Here is an 18,463-nt window from a genome sequence, read left to right on the forward strand (position 1 = left end):
TTCCCTTAAACACTGTTATGTTATGGACAGATATGAATGTTTCAGTCTCAGTCATTAAGATAAAATTAAAGTGCAGACATTAGAACATTTCAGAATGAGATAGATGAGAAAGGCTTCAGCTGCACTGCTCTCACTGGTCACTTTAACAGGTACATGTGAGGGAAGTGTTCTTCTCAATTTAAATGCAGATATGAGCCACAGAACCTGGACTAAAGTCTTGTTTTGTCCTACTGTAATCATTTTATCTATTGTATTGACACTTTGCAGTGACATCATGCTGGGGGAGTTCTGCATTTTCTATGAAGGAATGTTCAGTAGTTACCATGGTTACACAATGCACATATTAGCAAACACTGTTTTTAGAAGGTCTGAAAAAATACATCTTGGATTTAAAGAGCACAGTTCCAGGAGCCTGGATCAGTCTGAGCATTCATGGTCCTGGAGTTTGACTTTAAACAAAAAGGTGAGAGTGGCTCAGAGACACTTATTTCACAGCATTTAACGGGTGAGGTGTTTTTTTTATTTGACATGTGATTTACCTCACCTGCTGTATTCAGATGAGGTGGTTCTTTCTGGTTTGATTGTGTTCAAAACTAAGCTCAGATTAAAGGAAGTTGAGTAACAGAGCTTCAGACAGAGCAGAGCCTACAGTTAGCATCACCCCCTTGGGAATGTTATGACACCTGTGAAGTATCAATTGGACAGTTGACTGTGATGTCACTTCCAGGTTCAGGTAAAGTGACTCAGTGTCTTGAAGGTGGAAAAGCACAGTAGAAAAATGTGAGCATTTCCTCCAGGTCCAAGTTGATAATGTTCTCTTCTCTAGCGGCACATGTTAAAGTGACACTGTTAGAAGCAGGACATGTGACTCTACTACTTTGCCCAGATCTCCATGGAGACAAGTATGTGACCACTAGGCCAAGTTACTGTTAGATCTGTGGAAAGGCGTCTCTGGCCACAGTAAGAACTATCTCTGAACAATAAAACACCTGTAATTAAATAAGACCGGTAGATTTAATGCCACACTGTGGAACATTCCAGGCAAAGCAGTATCTCCATGGAGAAAGTCACATAGTGCATCTTTAATTTGTAAATATAATTATTTACAATTCACACAGACATGTAGTACTCAGATACAGTTACTTGAGTCACTTTTTTTAAAGTACTTTTCTAGCAGCACACTTTTACTGCTACTTGAGTAATATATAGTACAGTATACTCTTACTTGAGTAATATATAGTACAGTGTAACAGTACTCTTACTTGAGTAATATATAGTACAGTGTAAGTGTACTCTTACTTGAGTAAAAGTTGTGCTTCCTCTTCCCTCTGTGAGTAAGTCTTAAGTGACAAACGTTTTATGTGACAATCTGAAATGATCTGAACATTTGTGTTTCTTGCAGTTTCTTCACTTCTGATTTAGTTTGTCTCATTTTTGACTCTGTCCTTTGAAATGATTTTGTGACTTATTTCATATTTTGTTCTTCAAATTACATTCACTTCAAATTATAAATCAGATGTTACGTCCCAACAGTTACTCTTTAAGTTACTCTTACTTGAGTCATTTTTTGGTTTGGTTAGTTACTTATGCTGTAGTAATATTATTTTGATGTAATGTTATTTGTATTTGAGTACATTTTTTGGCTGTTTGCCAGCTCTGACAGCTCAAGAGAAAGAGAGAAACACCAAGTTGTACCTAATGAAGTGACCAGTGCGTATTTCACATTGTATCAAGCAGCTCCTTCTGTGCAGCCAATAGTGAATATGTTTGAAATCAATAGAAAAGGCATGATTCATAGACATTTCAAAGACTAAACAGGAAATACACAGTAACAATCAAAGAATTCCTATGTAAAACAGTAACATGGTTCAGATCAGTGTTAGAATGTCAGCTTCAGTTCACAGTTTTGTTGATGGGAAATGGTCAAACGTGGATTCTCAACTGGTGTTTTTTTTAGCAGGAACACAGCTACAACTACAAGTAGTAGTAGTAGTAGTAGTAGTAGTAGTAGTAGTAACGGTAGCTGATTCAGTTGAGTAATAGTTGTAGTAGCAGTATCAGTAGTGTTAGTAGTTGTAGCAGCGGTAGTACTACTAGTAACACCCACCATGCCTCCAATGTAATTTGTACCAATAGTAATAGTAGTAGTAGTAGTAGTGGCAATAATAGTAGTAGTGGTAATACTGTAGTTCATTTTCACTGCTTTACATTAATAAAGTGTTTTTTTTCCACGACATTTACTTCTTAAAGATGCACAACATTTATGATTGAAGGTCCACTGCCTTGTCAGCATGAAACTATTATTGCTTTGCCTGGAATGCTCCACAGTGTGGCATTAAATATTTCCATCTCCACAAAGACAAGCAAGTGAAGCCACTACACCACTACGCCATATCAGATCTGTGGAGGGGTGACTACTCACAATAAAAATGACTGTTTTTCAAGGTATTTTTGAAGCATTTAAACACCCAAAAATACATAAGTTCTCCATTTTGTGACAAATTTGTGGCAGACTCGCCCATTAGAAAAGTTACATAGTGCAACTTCACATTTTAGTTTTAGACTAAAATAGGTACAAATTTGGCTTTAACCAAAATCATTTAAGTTGTGCAATCTCCAAAAACACCAGTTGAGAATGTCCAGACATTTTGAGCACAATAAACCAATACTCCTCACATCTGCATCTTTTTAACTTAAATATAAATATATATGTTTTAGATATCCACCTGTCGCACCTGTCTGTCACACCTGTCTGCTTGTCTGGCACAGGTAGGGTTCATTTCTCCACTTTTGAGTTTTTAAAATTTGTGCGGCAGAAAAAATACTGTTGCTACTGTAACTGTACAGGTGTTTCAGCATCTGTGGTTAGACTCTAGGACGACTCAGAAGACTCGATCCTGTGGGCTGAAAAACAAAGAAGGAATTAGAATGAATCAAAACATTTAAGGTACAGAGAAAGAGAGAGATTTCTCTTTAAAAAAGTAACCCCTAAACTTCACTCACTCACTTTGTTTAAATCACTTTGGCACATTTTTCTTTTGACAACTGACATTGCAAAACAGCTCACACAAAATTCTAAAAATAATTTTAGTTTTCCTAAAGAAAATTTCATCTTAGTAAAATGCAGTTTCACACTGAAAACTGTTGGATCATCTCCCAACAGCAGTTTGACGACTCAAACTCTCAGACTGTGCTCGTGTGTTTGATGTGCTCTTTCCTTCATGTGACAGAACAGCTCAGAGCCTCAGTTCGGCTTTCTGGGGCCACACAGAAGCTGGTTTAGTGCAGTTGCTATACAGGTTCATACTTTACATATACTCATCTTGGACTGGAAAACAGCTGTTTGTATTGTATTATGTAAAATATAAATGCACATACTATCAATAGCAAAGTTGATTTAGCAGTATTTGATCAAAAATCGAAGACAATGAAAGATGTTGGAATAGCAAATGCACCAACACTACTATTGTTCTGTAATATGTGTTTTTGAAAAGACATTTACACCTCTCACCTCGCACAGTGTGTGTATGTGTCTGTAGTCTCTACAGTCTGGACTCATGCTGAGCTCCTGCTCCTTGTCTGACTCATGTGTGGAATCCTTTCTTGTTAGATTTGGTGCTCACAAACTGTACAATTTTATATTTGAGTTTCTATATTTAAAATGACAGAGTTTGTTCCAAAGTCCTTTAGCACATGAGAACAGAGCTGTAGTGTTGAAAAAAACAGGGTGAATTCATCATGTGTGTTTGTGAATGAGAGCTATGTCCAGTGTTCTGAGAAAGAGCCTGAGAGCTGTGTGACCTGATGACAAATGTTCCAAAGTGAGCACCTGTGCTACTGTTCAGATACATGTTTGAATCAAATGATCAAACTAAACCAAGTAAAAAAAATGTGAGAAAATGATTAAGAAAACTATAAAGACCCAACCAGATCAGCTGAACTGATATCATTGAGCCAATTGACCCAATCCAGCAATTTTTTCAGTATCGGCACAGATCGATTAGAGCTCTGGTACTGTGCATCCCTGGTTAAATGAGGAATTTGGTCCTCTGCAAAATGCTCAGAATAAACTAGTTTTTCACACGTTTCACACTTTTTCACACAATAAAATCAGGTACAGAGACTTGAACATGCTGGTGCTGAGGTTTGCTCACATTGTTTGGGGATCCTGAGGGCTTCTGTGTCTCCAGACAGCACCTGATGCATGACTCCTCTAAACTGGTAAAGAAGCTTCAGGCTCTTCTCTTCCCCCACACACGGGTCATAGAAGCCAGGGAGACCCGCCTAGAACAGAGACATGACCGGGACTGAACAAGGACTGAACTAGGACTGAACCAGTACTAAACTAAGACTGAACAGGACTGGGATCAGGACTAAACCAGCACTTAAGTAAAGTTCCCTACTGTGTATAGATTTCCTCTTTAAACATGTGTCTCATGAGGGAGTGTGGACCCTATGGGAGTGTAATGACCACCAGAGGGCGCATGTGGAAGGAGTGTGGTCTCACGTGAGAGGAGCTAGAGCAGAGCAGAGCGAGCCAAACATAATGACTGAAACGCAGTTTGTTAGACAACTGAAGAATGTAGATTTAAGAAAAAGTTTATGATCTGAAAATAAGTAAAAATTTACACAAACTGACCTTTCTGAAAACTGGAGTTTCAGGTCAGCTGAACATGAGCTTTGAGCTAGCGATACCCTATCCAGAGTTTATAATGAATCGCACGCCCTCTGGTGGTCGTCTGAGATTCTTAGAATCACACTTACACTGGTAACATTCATTTAAAGATAGTGTACACATGTATACACATGTATTGCAGTATTTATGCCCTGGATTAAAGCACATATATTCAGTCCTTTTACCTTGGAGGCCTCTGTCAGGATGAGCTTGGAGTCTTTGACCAAACACTGCAGAGGAACAGTGACGTCGATCACTTGGTTTTTCTCCTGTTTCAGCTCTGACACAAACTTTCCGTACCAGGCGTTCAGGATGATCAGACCTGCACACACCACAGGGGGTCAAACTAAACTAACTCCAGCTATGTTTCTGATGAGGAAACAACTCTGTAACATAGAGCACAGACATAGAACAGAAAATGGTGTAATACAGGTCCCTTAACTGTAATTCTATATATGCATTTGTGTGTGTGTGTGTGTGTGTGTGTGAGAGCGTGTGTGACAGTGTGTGTGTGTAAGTGCTCTGAGCTCTGAAGAGGGAGACGCCACATGCACAAATAAAGATGAAAAAGCTAAAACATTCAAATCAAATCTTGCAGAACAAAAATGTCGCCACTTTTCTGTTTTTATATTAGTTTAGCGATGCATTTTTGAGCTCTTTGATAAAAATAAACAAAAATAAAACTGCTCAACAAATAGTAAACATGTCTCAAACTGACATTATTTTACTTTCTCTTTGTAAAAACATCAACTCATTTCAGCAGTGTGCAAATTCAGCTGTTATACAAATATACATCTGTGCATTTGGAGTTTTAAACAAAGTGGGACCAGAGAGTTGCATCATCACTTTTACACAGCCACTCATCTGCACAGGTCAGAGGAGACAGGAACACTGAACACTGGAGTTTGTTTTGACGTTGTGTAAATCTGAAATGTTTTCCCATATTTTTGGAGCTGTTTTTAAAGATTGTACCCATCTTGGACTCCTCGGCATCTATGATCCTTTTCACTGACTCCTGCATCAGCAAAACCTATAAAACATCCAGAAAGAAACACAAAATGACAAAAATGTGTTTAGATAAACCAAAACCAAGCAAAATTACTGTTTAAAGGCACACTGTGTAACTTTTCTGCCGGTTGTTTCACTAGAAGAGATTAAACTCGTGCCTGTGATCAATAATTATCGTAGTTTCAGTGCAGTGACAGTTTGTGGAAGAAAATGAGAAGAAAAGTACAAAAATACAGAAAGTACAGTTAAGTTCCAAAACAGAATCCCTCTGCCTGTGTCATCAACACGGAAAACTCCATCCATAAATGCAGAGACAATTTACACACAAGGAAAGACTTTTTCTGACTATTTAAACCTTAATGTCACAGAATAAAAGTATTGTCATTTATTTATATTTGTTAAATATAACTATTATTTTTTAGTAAAATCTTAAATCAAATGGTGCACTTCATCCTATCTCCAGGAAGAACAGGTGACGCCTCAGGTCTGTGGAGAGGCAAGCCCAGGCAAGAGACAAGCCAGTGAGAGAACAATCACTAGAAAAGCTGCTTAGTGCAGCTTTAAATTCAGAATAAGTTTGTGTTTAGTTTCACTTACAGCCGACTCCGCCTCCTGTTTCTTTTTGGCGATGTCTGTGGCTGAGTTTATCCTCTGCAGCTCCAGCTCTCTGAAAACACAAGAGAAATATGATCATCTCCAATATGATAACACAAGGCTGTAGATGGAAGGACTGCACCGCCTTAACCTGCAGACAGAAAACCTCCAGAGCTCCCGCCCTGAGCTGCAGAGGCTGCACTAGCTCTGACTCATGACTGGTGCAGGTGCTGGGCTTTAGGGAGAGACTAGTTTAGGTGGGGGATTTTAGGTTTGGATTTCAACATTGAAACTTTCAACCCAAATGAGAGTGTCCTGCGAGAACCAAAACAACTTACCCAATGTTTTTCTAATTAAGAATACATCTGCACTACAATTACAACCACAAAATCTGCACTGCAATTACAACCACAACCTCGTAGTTAGGTCAGGTTTAAGCAATTTAAACTCTAAATCTTACATATGCTTCCTTTAACATTTGAGAGAAGACAAAAAAATAAACAGCTATACTAATTATGAAATTAGAAACACAAATCTCTTCAGTTTCAGATTAGTTTTAAGCATGAATCATAACGTGTGTCTGTGATTTGGCAGTCCTAGTTTTCTCATAACTGTGTTTAGTAAAAAACACACAAACTTGAGTCATCTTTTGGATGTAATATTGCTAAAGTGACTGACTGTTCCTTCTGAGCCTGGGTGCAGGGGATGATGACGAGTCTGTGCACAGCCAGGTACACCAGCAGGGGGCAGACTGTGGCGTAGAACACAGCAGAGGGCAGAAGCTGATCCGTCAAGTGAACTGGAAACAGATAAGTCTGCGAGGCCCTGGACAGCCTACAGGGGAAACAGAGAGGTGAGAAAATAAGCAGTAGTATTGCAATGATACTATATCTATATCATTACTACATCATATCCAACTTGATTTGGATACTAAGGAATAGACTAAATACTCAACACTAATTCATATACCACAATGATCATAAAAAACATAGTTTATTTAAACAATATACTGTGATTTTCCACATTAAATGGTAGTACATTTTTCTATTCCATGTGTGTTATATGTGTGTAATGGTCAGTGGTGTAGTAGGTTCATGTTGGTCCATGTGTGTATACTAGTATATGTGCTCTTACACTTAACTCAACATCATTCTAAAGACATTCAGGAAAACTTAATTTCTGTCCTGTCAATGACACTTTTTTAGTATCAGTACGTCCCAAAAAAGATATTTAGTTTCGATACTAGTTTTAATATCGATTAGTATTAATAATAATGCATCAGTTTTATATAGCGCTTTTTTGGACACTCACAGACGCTTTACAGAGCATTATTCACTCACTCCATACCTGGTGGTGATAAGCTACTATTGTAGCCACAGTGGCCCTGGGGCAGACTGACGGAAGCAATGCTAACAATCTGTGCCATCGGTCCCTCCGACCACCACCATCACTCACACACACACCACTGTCACACTAGACAATGTGGGTGAAGTGCACAACAACAGTTTTTACGACTGGCGCCCCCTGTGACACCTGATTTTCCCAGTATTAGTATTAGAGGAGGTCATTCTCCAACAAACTCCTACAGCTCCACTCAAACAGTGACAGATACATAACAGATAATACTCCCTACAACTGTACAACAACTCACCTTTATATAATAGATAATACTCCCTACAACTGTACAACAACTCACCTTTATATAATAGATAATACTCCCTACAACTGTACAACAACTCACTCTTATATAACAGATAATACTCCCTACAACTGTATAACTCACCTTTAAATAATAGATAATATTCCCTACAACTGCACAACAACTCTTATGTAACAGATAATACTCCCTACAACAACCCTTATGTAACTGTTTTATGTCCTGTCAATCATCAGATCATTGTTGCTTCCTATGACTGATTTTATTACTTATTTTTCTATTTTATTTTGACTTGTACATTTATATAATTATGTTTTATTTGACTCCTGTCTCTTGCTCTTTTTTGCTGCTTATTTAGATTTTATTATTACCATTTATTGTTTTACTCTTTGTTATTCTATGATATTGTGATGTGTGACTCCTGTGTCCAAATCATTTCCCTTGTGGATCAATAAAGTTTGTCTGAGTCTAAGTCTCCCTGATACTTTTGACAGTCATAATTAGTACTGCTTGTAGTATATTTGAGCAGGTTATGCATTTTTTGTTTGGAGTTTAAATCTGTTCACATTAGGATTAGAACCTTATGCCCACATGTGGCATATGGGTGACATGTCTCCAGAGTAAATAGTCAGGTCTGAGAAGAGGCAAGCCCGAAGAGAGTGAAAGAGTGAAAATAAAAATACACATTTGTACTTGATTTTGAGGGTGACTCCTTGAGGGACTCCGACGCTCACTGTAGCCGATAAAACACTGTGTCGACTGATCTTTCTCTCTGCTCCATACTCTACTACTGTCCCAAACCAACCAGTCCTGAAGGAGGGACAGATGAGGAGGGACGGGGGACAGAGATAAACCAGGAAGAGGAGAGAGAGGAGAGAGAGGAGGGAGAGGAGGGAGAGAAAGAAGGAAGAGGAGAAGGAAGAGTAGAGGAGAAAGGGTGAGGAGAAATGGAAGGACAGAGGAGAGAGGGAGAAGGGGGTAAGTTGGAGAGGGAGAAAAGGAGGGAGAGAGAGTACAGATTAATACAAAATGATTTCATATCTTTTAGCCACTGAATTTCTTTCTGTAAGGACATAATCAGAATTCATACTTAAGTGATCCTTTGACTTTGGTCTGGTCTTCGTCCTGGAACTTGTACTGGCAACTCAGCATCAGATACGAGTGTGGAACCCCCAACTACAGGCACAAGATGTTATAACAATGTAATAAGGTAATAAGAATGTCATCACAAGACCTCAAAAACCACAACATCAGTGTAACTGAGAGTCAGTGAGATTCTCAGTTACACTGATATTCTTAGTTAAAACAGCTGGTTTGGTTCAGTCCAGTGCTTTTTCTCTCTAATATAATGATGTTAGCATATTGGTTTAGCAGGTTTGGTTCCTGTGGGAGAGGACTAACCACTCTGCCACAGTCCTGCCGGGTATACTCAATCATAATTTTGCAAAGCTTCAAAGCATTCAACTATTTTGAAATCTTTCTGAAGATGATACATTGGCCACACAGCTTTGGATTCAAACCCAGAACCTTAAAAAATGGTAAATGGACACATTTTTATACAGCGCTTTTCCACCTTCAAGGCACTTCACAGCAGGGAACCACTCACCCATTCACACACACTCACACATTGGGGGTGAGGTGGGTTTTGCCCAAGGACACAACAACAGCTGTGGAAGCTGGAATCCTCTGGGTCAGTAGATTTGACCGACCAATGACGTTTACATGGAGAGCGGGATTCGAACCACCAACTTTCATATCAATGGACAAACTCTCACCAGCTGAGCTACTGCTGCCCCTGTAGTGGGGGCTGTAGTGGGGCTAAAAGGCTAACCACTCTGCCACCCCCATGCACTTCCTTTATTTATAGACTGATATCTGTCTGTATGTTTTCTTCAGAGGGACATTGGTCTGATCCCTTCTCCCTCTGCCACGTCTCCAGCCAGAACCAAACATGATTGTCCAATCAGATTTGTTTATTTCAGACACACCCTCTCACAGGTCTCTCCTCACATGAGCAGGGTTTAGTGTTTCGCTCACTGATTCTGCAGAAACCCTCCATGTTTTTCAGTCCCCTGTCATATATCTCTCCTTTCTTTTTTCCTCATAAGCAGCCATATTTGTTTTGGCTAATCCAGTTGTCAATAATGCCCATCTGGACTCTGGGAAACTCACTGGTGACTTGACTCACAAAGTATTGGAGTAGTGTGTGTTCTGATTCTAGGCAGTAGTTTTACCTGCAGACTAAGGCTAACCACTCTGCCACAGCCTGCAGTTCCTTCTCTTACCTGCAGGGCGAGTGTGAGGTGCGTGGACTTGGTGTCGCGGACGATGCTGGTCGTCATGGCGCTGTTGGGCCCCCAGCGCCACTGCAGGTAGCCCATGGTATTACAGTCCAGGTGACGCGCCGTCATCAGAGAACAGGAAGGTCTGAGCCCACGAGGAGAAAATTGGAGACCACACTGAGCTGTCATCCAACTGAGAGGAGACAGAGAGACAAGGAGAGAGGGAGAAGACACAAGGAGGGAGGGAGAAGAGACAAGGAGGGAGGGAGAAGAGAGACAAGGAGGGAGGGAGAAGAGAGACAAGGAGGGAGGAAGAAGAGAGACAAGGAGATAGGGATAAGAGAAAGAAAAGAGAGGAGGAAGAAAATGAGAATACCGCAATTTTAAATATCCAAAATATCAAAATATAATAATCCACTGGTGTCAAAGGTTATGACTATACAGCAAACACAAGCATAATAGGTCTTCATTATTCTTACCATCTTTGAGTGACATTTCTAAACATCTTTAACCCAATGAGAGGCCCGAGAATGTCCCCAGCCCCAAACTCCACCTGCAGAAAAAAAAAAAAAAAAAAACTCAAAAAACATTAAATAACTTTTAAACATGACCAGGGGCATTCAAATTTAACTTTAAACTAATCCAAGAATCCCATGCATTTCAGAACATGTTTGTAGAGGTCTAAATTACAGAGTTAGCAGCTTTTATTACAATTTGAAATAATTACACATTTATTACAAAATATACAGCAAAATAGAAGCCGCCTTTGGTTTATAAATGGGGCCCAGAGCAATTAAAACAGATGTTACAAATGACCTACATACTGTTACCTACCTATTGAATCCATTATTAAAACACCTTTCCTATTACTATAAGAGGGTTTTAGTTCATTGTATTGTTCTAAAAGCTCTAGTTTTAGTGTCCCTAAAAATAATCAAAGATGACACTTTCTGCCCAGCTCATTTCACACCTGTAGACCCCTGCATGCCTCTTTCATTATCTTTTCTTTTTTACACAGAATACAACCCCATGGAGACACAGTTAGGGCATCTGACAAACAGGAACATTCCAGAACATGTCTGAAGAGGTCTAAACTACAGGGAGAGAGAACATTATGTTCTGATTTGGTCATTGCGACCACTCCATTCCTTTAGTCTGGTTTAAGACTTTGTTTGGTGGTAGTTATACAGTCCACTGGGTAATTTTTCAGGAGGTGGCATTCCATGGAAAATGGAAAGTTAAAACCATAATTTGGAACATTCTCCATGAAGATAAATAGGTTTGTATGCCATACTGTGGAATGGAATTACATTTCCATGAAAAGGAGCAGGAGCAGGCTCTCCTTCAGGCTAAATAAGAGTTTGTGGAGATACAAGCCCACTCAGCATGCCTGTTTTTCATTGCTATGTAAACAACCAAAAAGAAAACAAAAACAAAAACAAGCTTTTATTTTAGTCTATTTTCTGGCTTAAAGTTACACACTAGGGCTTTACTGTAAGTTTAAATGTATTCAGTATAGTCCAAAACATTCTGAGGAAGTCTGAAAACCAATGTCAAACTCTTTCTCTTGTTTGTGAACATATTTTAAGGCAAATTTTGTTTTTCCTGTCTCACCTCGCCCCATCCTCGTGCTGATGTAACACGGCGGATCGTCATGGCGATGTTGCCTCCTCCGTTTCCGTGGTGAGTGGAGAGAGAGCCGGAGAGCACCGCCGTATTAGAGTTTGTCAGAGGAGCCTGAGGAGGGAGAAATACAGAAAAGTACACAACAACAGTTTACAGAGAAGAGAGATGAGCAGGACAGGAGAGGAGGTTAGACTGTCTATAAGAAATACAATATATGCTATTTTTAACTCCCCAAAGTACTCCAGAAAAATCTGACTTTTATTGGTTTGTGTGTTTTTTTTAAAGAGGGGTATTGCACTTCTATGGGGCATTAACTGTACACATAACATCTGGGCTGCTGCAGTAGACGATCACCAATATTTAGCTTTTGAAATCCATAGTGAAACCCACAAAAGTATCTTCAGTGAATCTGTGACTGATATTTTCACTTTTATAAAAATAATAACAAAATGTATGTACAAGAATATAAAATCATTTGCTACATGTTTGTGTAAACATAGTGCCACATGACGCTTTTCTATTTCCATTTTTAGTCTTTAGTCTTTTCAAAACAGAGCCCTCAAGGACTCAGACATCACAAAAATACACTGGTATTGAGTATTGGTATTGTTACTGAAGAACTGTATCGGTATCTGCCAATACCGACATATCGCCAATCCCTATCTTTAGATCACCGTGTCACCTTTTACTGTTTTGAAAATGACATATTCACCAAAAACACGGTATTAGGCATGTTTAATTCGTTTCAGTTTTATTTCTGCATGTTTTTGTTTCTCACTGTTCTGAGAGGGATGGCTGTGTGGTGGGAGCATGGGGAGCATTGCACAGAACTTCCTGGTTATGTAGGCTTGTGGGCGGAGCGTTAGAGAAATTACATTTTTGAGCACAATGTGTCTTGTGCCAGTATAGATATACTGTTTGACATATACTGTATGAACAGCTCTTGGGGTCAAAGTACGTCCACTATGTACTGTTCGCATGTAATTATACACTGTTTTCAATAATCAGGAAGTTTGCTGTAGCATGCTAATTCTTAATGTTACAGCTAATGCCCTTTCTGAGTTGTGCAAAGTGCATATGAACTCACTGTGGTGAATAATTAAGATGTTCAGAATGCAGAAGGTAAGAGAGGAAGAACACTGGACCACTGCAATCTGTTTCAAATGAACTAGTTCTGTTTTTCACGACAGTCAAAATCAGGTAAAGAGCCTTTAATCTGTGTAATTACATAAAGTCCTGTGTGTACCTCTATAGACTGTGAAATGTGTGTGTGTACCTCTATAGACTGTGAAATGTGTGTGTGTACCTCTATAGATTGTGAAATGTGTGTGTGTGTACCTCTATAGACTGTGAAATGTGTGTGTGTACCTCTATAGATTGTGAAATGTGTGTGTGTACCTCTATAGACTATGAAATGTGTGTGTGTACCTCTATAGATTCTGAAATGTGTGTATGTACCTCTATAGACTGTGAAATGTGTGTGTGTACCTCTATAGACTGAAATGTGTGTGTGTACCTCTATAGACTGTGAAATGTGTGTGTGTACCTCTATAGACTATGAAATGTGTGTGTGTACCTCTATAGACTGTGAAATGTGTGTGTGTACCTCTATAGACTATGAAATGTGTGTGTGTACCTCTATAGACTGAAATGTGTGTGTGTGCCTCTATAGACTGTGAAATGTGTGTGTGTACCTCTATAGACTGAAATGTGTGTGTGTACCTCTATAGACTGTGAAATGTGTGTGTGTACCTCTATAGACTGAAATGTGTGTATGTACCTCTATAGACTGAAATGTGTGTGTGTACCTCTATAGACTGTGAAATGTGTGTGTACCTCTATAGACTGTGAAATGTGTGTGTGTACCTCTATAGATTGTGAAATGTGTGTGTGTACCTCTATAGATTGTGAAATGTGTGTGTGTGTGTACCTCTATAGACTGAAATATGTGTGTGTACCTCTATAGACTGTGAAATGTGTGTGTGTGTACCTCTATAGACTGAAATGTGTGTGTGTAACCTCTATAGACTGTGAAATGTGTGTGTACCTCTATAGACTGTGAAATGTGTGTGTGTACCTCTATAGACTGTGAAATGTGTGTGTACCTCTATAGACTGAAATGTGTGTGTGTGTACCTCTATAGACTGTGAAATGTGTGTGTACCTCTATAGACTGTGAAATGTGTGTGTGTGTATCTGCATAGATTGTGAAATGTGTGTGTGTACCTCCATAGATTGTGAAATGTGTGTATGTACCTCTATAGATTGTGAAATGTGTGTATGTACCTCTATAGACTGTGAAATGTGTGTGTGTACCTCTATAGATTGTGAAATGTGTGTGTGTGTATCTGCATAGATTGTGAAATGTGTGTGTGTGTACCTCTATAGATTGTGAAATGTGTGTGTGTACCTCCATAGATTGTGAAATGTGTGTGTGTGTACCTCTATAGATTGTGAAATGTGTGTGTGTACCTCCATAGATTGTGAAATGTGTGTGTGTGTACCTCTATAGATTGTGAAATGTGTGTATGTACCTCTATAGACTGTGAAATGTGTGTGTGTACCTCCATAGATTGTGAAATGTGTGTGTGTACCTCTATAGATTGTGAAATGTGCATCTTGTTGATCTCGATATGAGGGAAGCCGCTGCTTGGAACCTCATCAAAGTCGTCTTCATCGTATCGGTCAAACAGGTCTGTGGCATCAACTCCCACACTGATGGTGCCCTGAAGATGAAGAGACAGAAGCAAGGAGCAAGAGACAGGAGCAAGAGACAGGAGCAAGAGTCAGGAGTAAGAGACAGGAGCAAGAGGCAGAAGGAAGAGACAGGAGCAAGAGAAGACAGGGACACACAGGGCAAAAGGTCAGGTGTTGCTTATCACATTTTCTTATCACATTTTATTATATTATAGGGATAAGTCGATATGGATTTTTTGAGCCAATACCAATGTCCAATATTTGGCCTGTCTGCTGTGGCCGATGGCCGATATTTGCAGATACTGATTTTTAGCTTTTTAAATTCCATAAAAAGGTCAACAAATGAGTTCCGTGTTTGCCTGAAGATGATGTCATAAAATGCTCCTCTATTTCTATAGTTCTCATGAGTCTATTCAAAAAGTCTGACGCACTGAAGACAATCTGTAATGACACATGGGGACCATAGACTGGATATAGAAATGGACATAGCTAACGGCCTAGCAGGCATGTTCCAAATAAAAGTTCACATGTGGCTCTTCTCTTTCTGACTCTGGCTCCCATTGATTTATGTTGGAATATTGTGGATCCTCTCTCTGTACCTGCTGCTGTGAGCCTCGTCAGTTTGGTCTTAAAATGTTCGTATTAACCTGCTCTACTGGAGTTTTTGTTTCATATTTTATCAGTAAAAAACATCCTATTCCTAAAATGGAGCCTGGCACACACGCTGGGACAGTTTAGGAAAATATCGATATTGTCTAGTACCAATACCAGGACTAATATATTACCCATCCCTATTATATTATGCTTTTATTTACTGAAAATATTTCCTTATTTCTTATTTTTAGCTACACAGGTTGCACACATTGATTCTTTTATTCACCTTGGGGTTAGTCCTTTGCTGCAGTCTCCTCTCTTCTCTCTCTCTCTGGAGTCTCTCGTACTCCTCCCTGATCTCTGCTGGGGTCCTTTTCCTTTCCACAACCTACAAAAAAAAAATCACACAATAGTAAGAAAAAGATGAAAACAAAAAGGTTTTGAGGAGAAAGTCATATGGAGCAAAGGATGCAGAGGACAGGGTCAAAGGAGCAGAGTGGCGGGTCAGGAGCAGAGGACAGGGTCAGAGGAGCAGAGGTGAGGGTCAGAAGAGCAGAGGTGTCTAAACTTACCTCCCATCCTTCCACTTCCAGGCCTTTCTTTCCAAAGATGTCATAGATTGCACGGGCATGATCATCACTTAGCACTAAAAATAAAGAATTCACTGTGAACTTCTGAATCCGTCCAATATGAAACTATTACAAGTGAACAATAAGCTGTAGTCCTTTAGTCATTTTGTCTGTTATGTGGTCAATGGAGTCTTAATCAAGCAAAATCTGTATCTGTTGACGGGATTTTGGTATTTATTTGTAAAAAGTCAGATTAAACTCAAGATTCACAAGTATAAAGGTGCATTGTGTAACTTTTCTAGTGGAGGGTCTGTCAACTGCTTTTCCCCATGGAGATGTTATTGCTTCATCTAGAATGTTTCACAGTATAGTAACTTTCTGTATTCATGAAATTACAGGTCAGATCTGTGGAGAGGTGACCCCGCTCACAGTCAGAATGTCTGTTTTTCTAGGTATTTTTGAGCAGTAAAACCACCTATAATTGAATAAACGTAAGGTAGAGCTGTTTAATGTCACACTGTGGAACATTCGACGCAGAGCAATGACATATCTATAGAAAAAAGCAGGTGATGGACCCCCAACCAAAAAGTTACATAGTGCACCTTTAATCTGTCTTTATATAAACACATTGTTTCCTAGTCCTTTTTTCTGCATAAATAGTAGTTTTTGCATGAACTCCAGTGCAGGTGCAGTCTTGTGAGTGCAGTTTGGGTCAAAAATAATCGATCATCAGCACACGTCTTCAGTCTAAAATGAATTTATTTGTCGACTACAGCCTTGAGATCTTTAGCTCACCTGTGAAGGCCGTCTGCACCTGGTTGAAGAGCTGCTCGGCCTGTCTCTTGAGCTCCGGGTCTCTGTGTTTGTCGGGGTGATAGAGCATGCACAGTCTGCGGTAGGACGCCTTCAGCTCCTCCAGAGTCGCCTGGGACCAAAAAGTGGAGACGTGATATTAGAACATAGGAGGACAGAGGAAAGCTCGAGATGCAAAGGCTGTTTCTCATTAGGGACTGAACAGAAGAGCAAGAAGTTACTGTACAAGAAGGCTCTAAATGGAATGTTTTATTTATTTTACCAGACTCTAAAATTTTCCAAGCGATGCAAATTCACTTTTTCAAATGATTACCGATTAACTGATAACTTAACGTTCATCTTGATATCACCGTACATTACATTATAAAGGGCCCATGTTATAATATTTTCATTGACATTGACATGTTTAACACACAAACTCCCACCTTTGTTAGCTCTGGAATGGAAAATCTCTACTGAACTAAAGGTAAAAGGCACCGTTACCACTTCATGATATCACAAGGTGGAAGGAACTCTTAGAGTTTCTGAGATGTAGACAGACTATTACTCAAACATGTGAGAATGAAAGAAAACACAACTGCAGGTGATAAGGAAACATCATAACATAGATCAGTAGTTGTAGTATTTTTATTGTGTTAAAACAAAGAACAGATTAAAGTCTAACTTCAGTAAGAGAGAGTACTTCAGACACAACATCACATCCCCAGGGAGTGTCGATGATATCAGCTGCTAAGTATCCTAGTATGTGATTCAAGAGTTAATTCCTAATTTATTCATTCAGTTTTTCATTAGCAGTATATTCAGTTAAATTGTGCATCCCAATTCTGCACACAGATCGTATATTTTTAAGGGTGGGATGAGACACAATTTCTGAGATGGTACATGTCACAAGATTTGGCCCATAAGAACAAGAATTATTAAACTAAATTGTACCATTCAGTTCAGAATTTTGGCTTTTTATAGTTTCACAATCATTATAGCACTGCTTTTTGGTATTTCTGGGAAAAATCTAATGAAATCATTTCACTCGTGTGCACAGTCTGTGAAATGTCCCAGGTGTCCCTATTTTTAACCAGTTTGATACCTGCCAACAGTAAAAATAGGCATAAATTGTCATTTGTTGAGGTAAAACGAGGGAAAACACAAAGAAACTGTGACTTTAGTGACTTATTAGTGCAGAACAGTTCTCCATAATTACGCACTCGTTTCACAGTTTTATTATTACCACCCACCACAAACAAGGGGTGTCCCATTTTTTGTTTTTGAAAATCTGGTCTCATTATATATATTATCTATCTTATTCAACCACATTTTTGTACAGTGCTCAGTAAGAAAACATGAAGGTTTTTGTTGGATTAAAGTGACACTAATCACTTACATGATCCTTTCCTCTATGAACTATGTAAACTATTCCTGCCATTTGTTCACATTTAAAATAAAGCAGCTTACTGAAATACTATCAAAAATGATCACTAATACTTCTATGAATATTCGTTTACTGTTACAAATTTGGGACTATATTGTAATAAGATGGTAAGGAAGGAGTAGTAGCTAATGTTCCTACGGTCATCTTTATGTACTATCTAGTATTAAATGGGTAATTCTCTGACATTGCAAAACTATTCAGCGCCATGTAAATCATTATAAACTTGCAATATTTGACCTATTTCAGGTAAAAGTGTAGCAGCATCCCCCGGTCTCTCCCGGAGCAGGAGGAGGAGGAGGAGGATGCAGATTCAACCTGAGAGCTCAGATTTGGAACTTCGCGACGTCATTTCTCCAAAACCGCTCCGCTAACACGAACAATTTAAAGTCCACTACAAAGCCGACATTTTGCAAATTAATATCAACTTTTTACCTCTTTCCTGACGTTTAAAAGAGAATAATAATCCTGGTTATTCGGCTCGACATCATCTTCTAAGGACGTCGCCATGTTTGCGTCTGCCCAA

At 39.1% G+C, this 18,463-nt stretch overlaps 1 protein-coding gene across 1 annotated transcript; it reads right to left on the bottom strand.

Moving 5' to 3' along the window:
* Window positions 1-16: 16 nt before the first annotated feature.
* LOC110165702 (dnaJ homolog subfamily C member 11-like) lies at window positions 17-18,463 on the bottom strand. Its single transcript, XM_020930889.2, has 16 exons — window positions 18,373-18,463; window positions 16,497-16,626; window positions 15,705-15,778; window positions 15,419-15,520; window positions 14,436-14,567; window positions 11,831-11,953; window positions 10,696-10,769; window positions 10,220-10,409; window positions 9,025-9,110; window positions 8,628-8,744; window positions 6,956-7,111; window positions 6,281-6,350; window positions 5,648-5,705; window positions 4,861-4,997; window positions 4,155-4,284; window positions 17-2,904 (listed from the first exon to the last, which is right to left on the bottom strand). The coding sequence occupies exons 1-16, from the start codon at window positions 18,445-18,447 to the stop codon at window positions 2,873-2,875; spliced, it is 1,686 nt and encodes a 561-aa protein (XP_020786548.1). The 5' UTR covers window positions 18,448-18,463; the 3' UTR covers window positions 17-2,872.

The sequence above is a fragment of the Boleophthalmus pectinirostris genome, unplaced genomic scaffold (assembly GCF_026225935.1).
Source record: "Boleophthalmus pectinirostris isolate CB_2022bp ecotype Guang Dong unplaced genomic scaffold, ASM2622593v1 HiC_scaffold_3, whole genome shotgun sequence".
Lineage (NCBI taxonomy): Eukaryota > Metazoa > Chordata > Actinopteri > Gobiiformes > Gobiidae > Boleophthalmus > Boleophthalmus pectinirostris.

What these genes read in the sequence shown, in the direction of transcription:
- LOC110165702 (XM_020930889.2), bottom strand. Translation starts at nt 18,447, where the DNA reads ATGGCGACGTCCTTAGAAGATGATGTCGAGCCGAATAACCAGGATTAT. An exon ending in ACATTTCACAATCTATAGAG is followed by an intron (nt 11,954 to 14,435) that starts GTACACACACAC and finishes CTCCCTCCTCAG; the next exon opens with GCTCCTCTGACAAACTCTAA. An exon ending in CCTCAGGATCCCCAAACAAT is followed by an intron (nt 2,905 to 4,154) that starts GTGAGCAAACCT and finishes TTTGTTTTTCAG; the next exon opens with CCCACAGGATCGAGTCTTCT.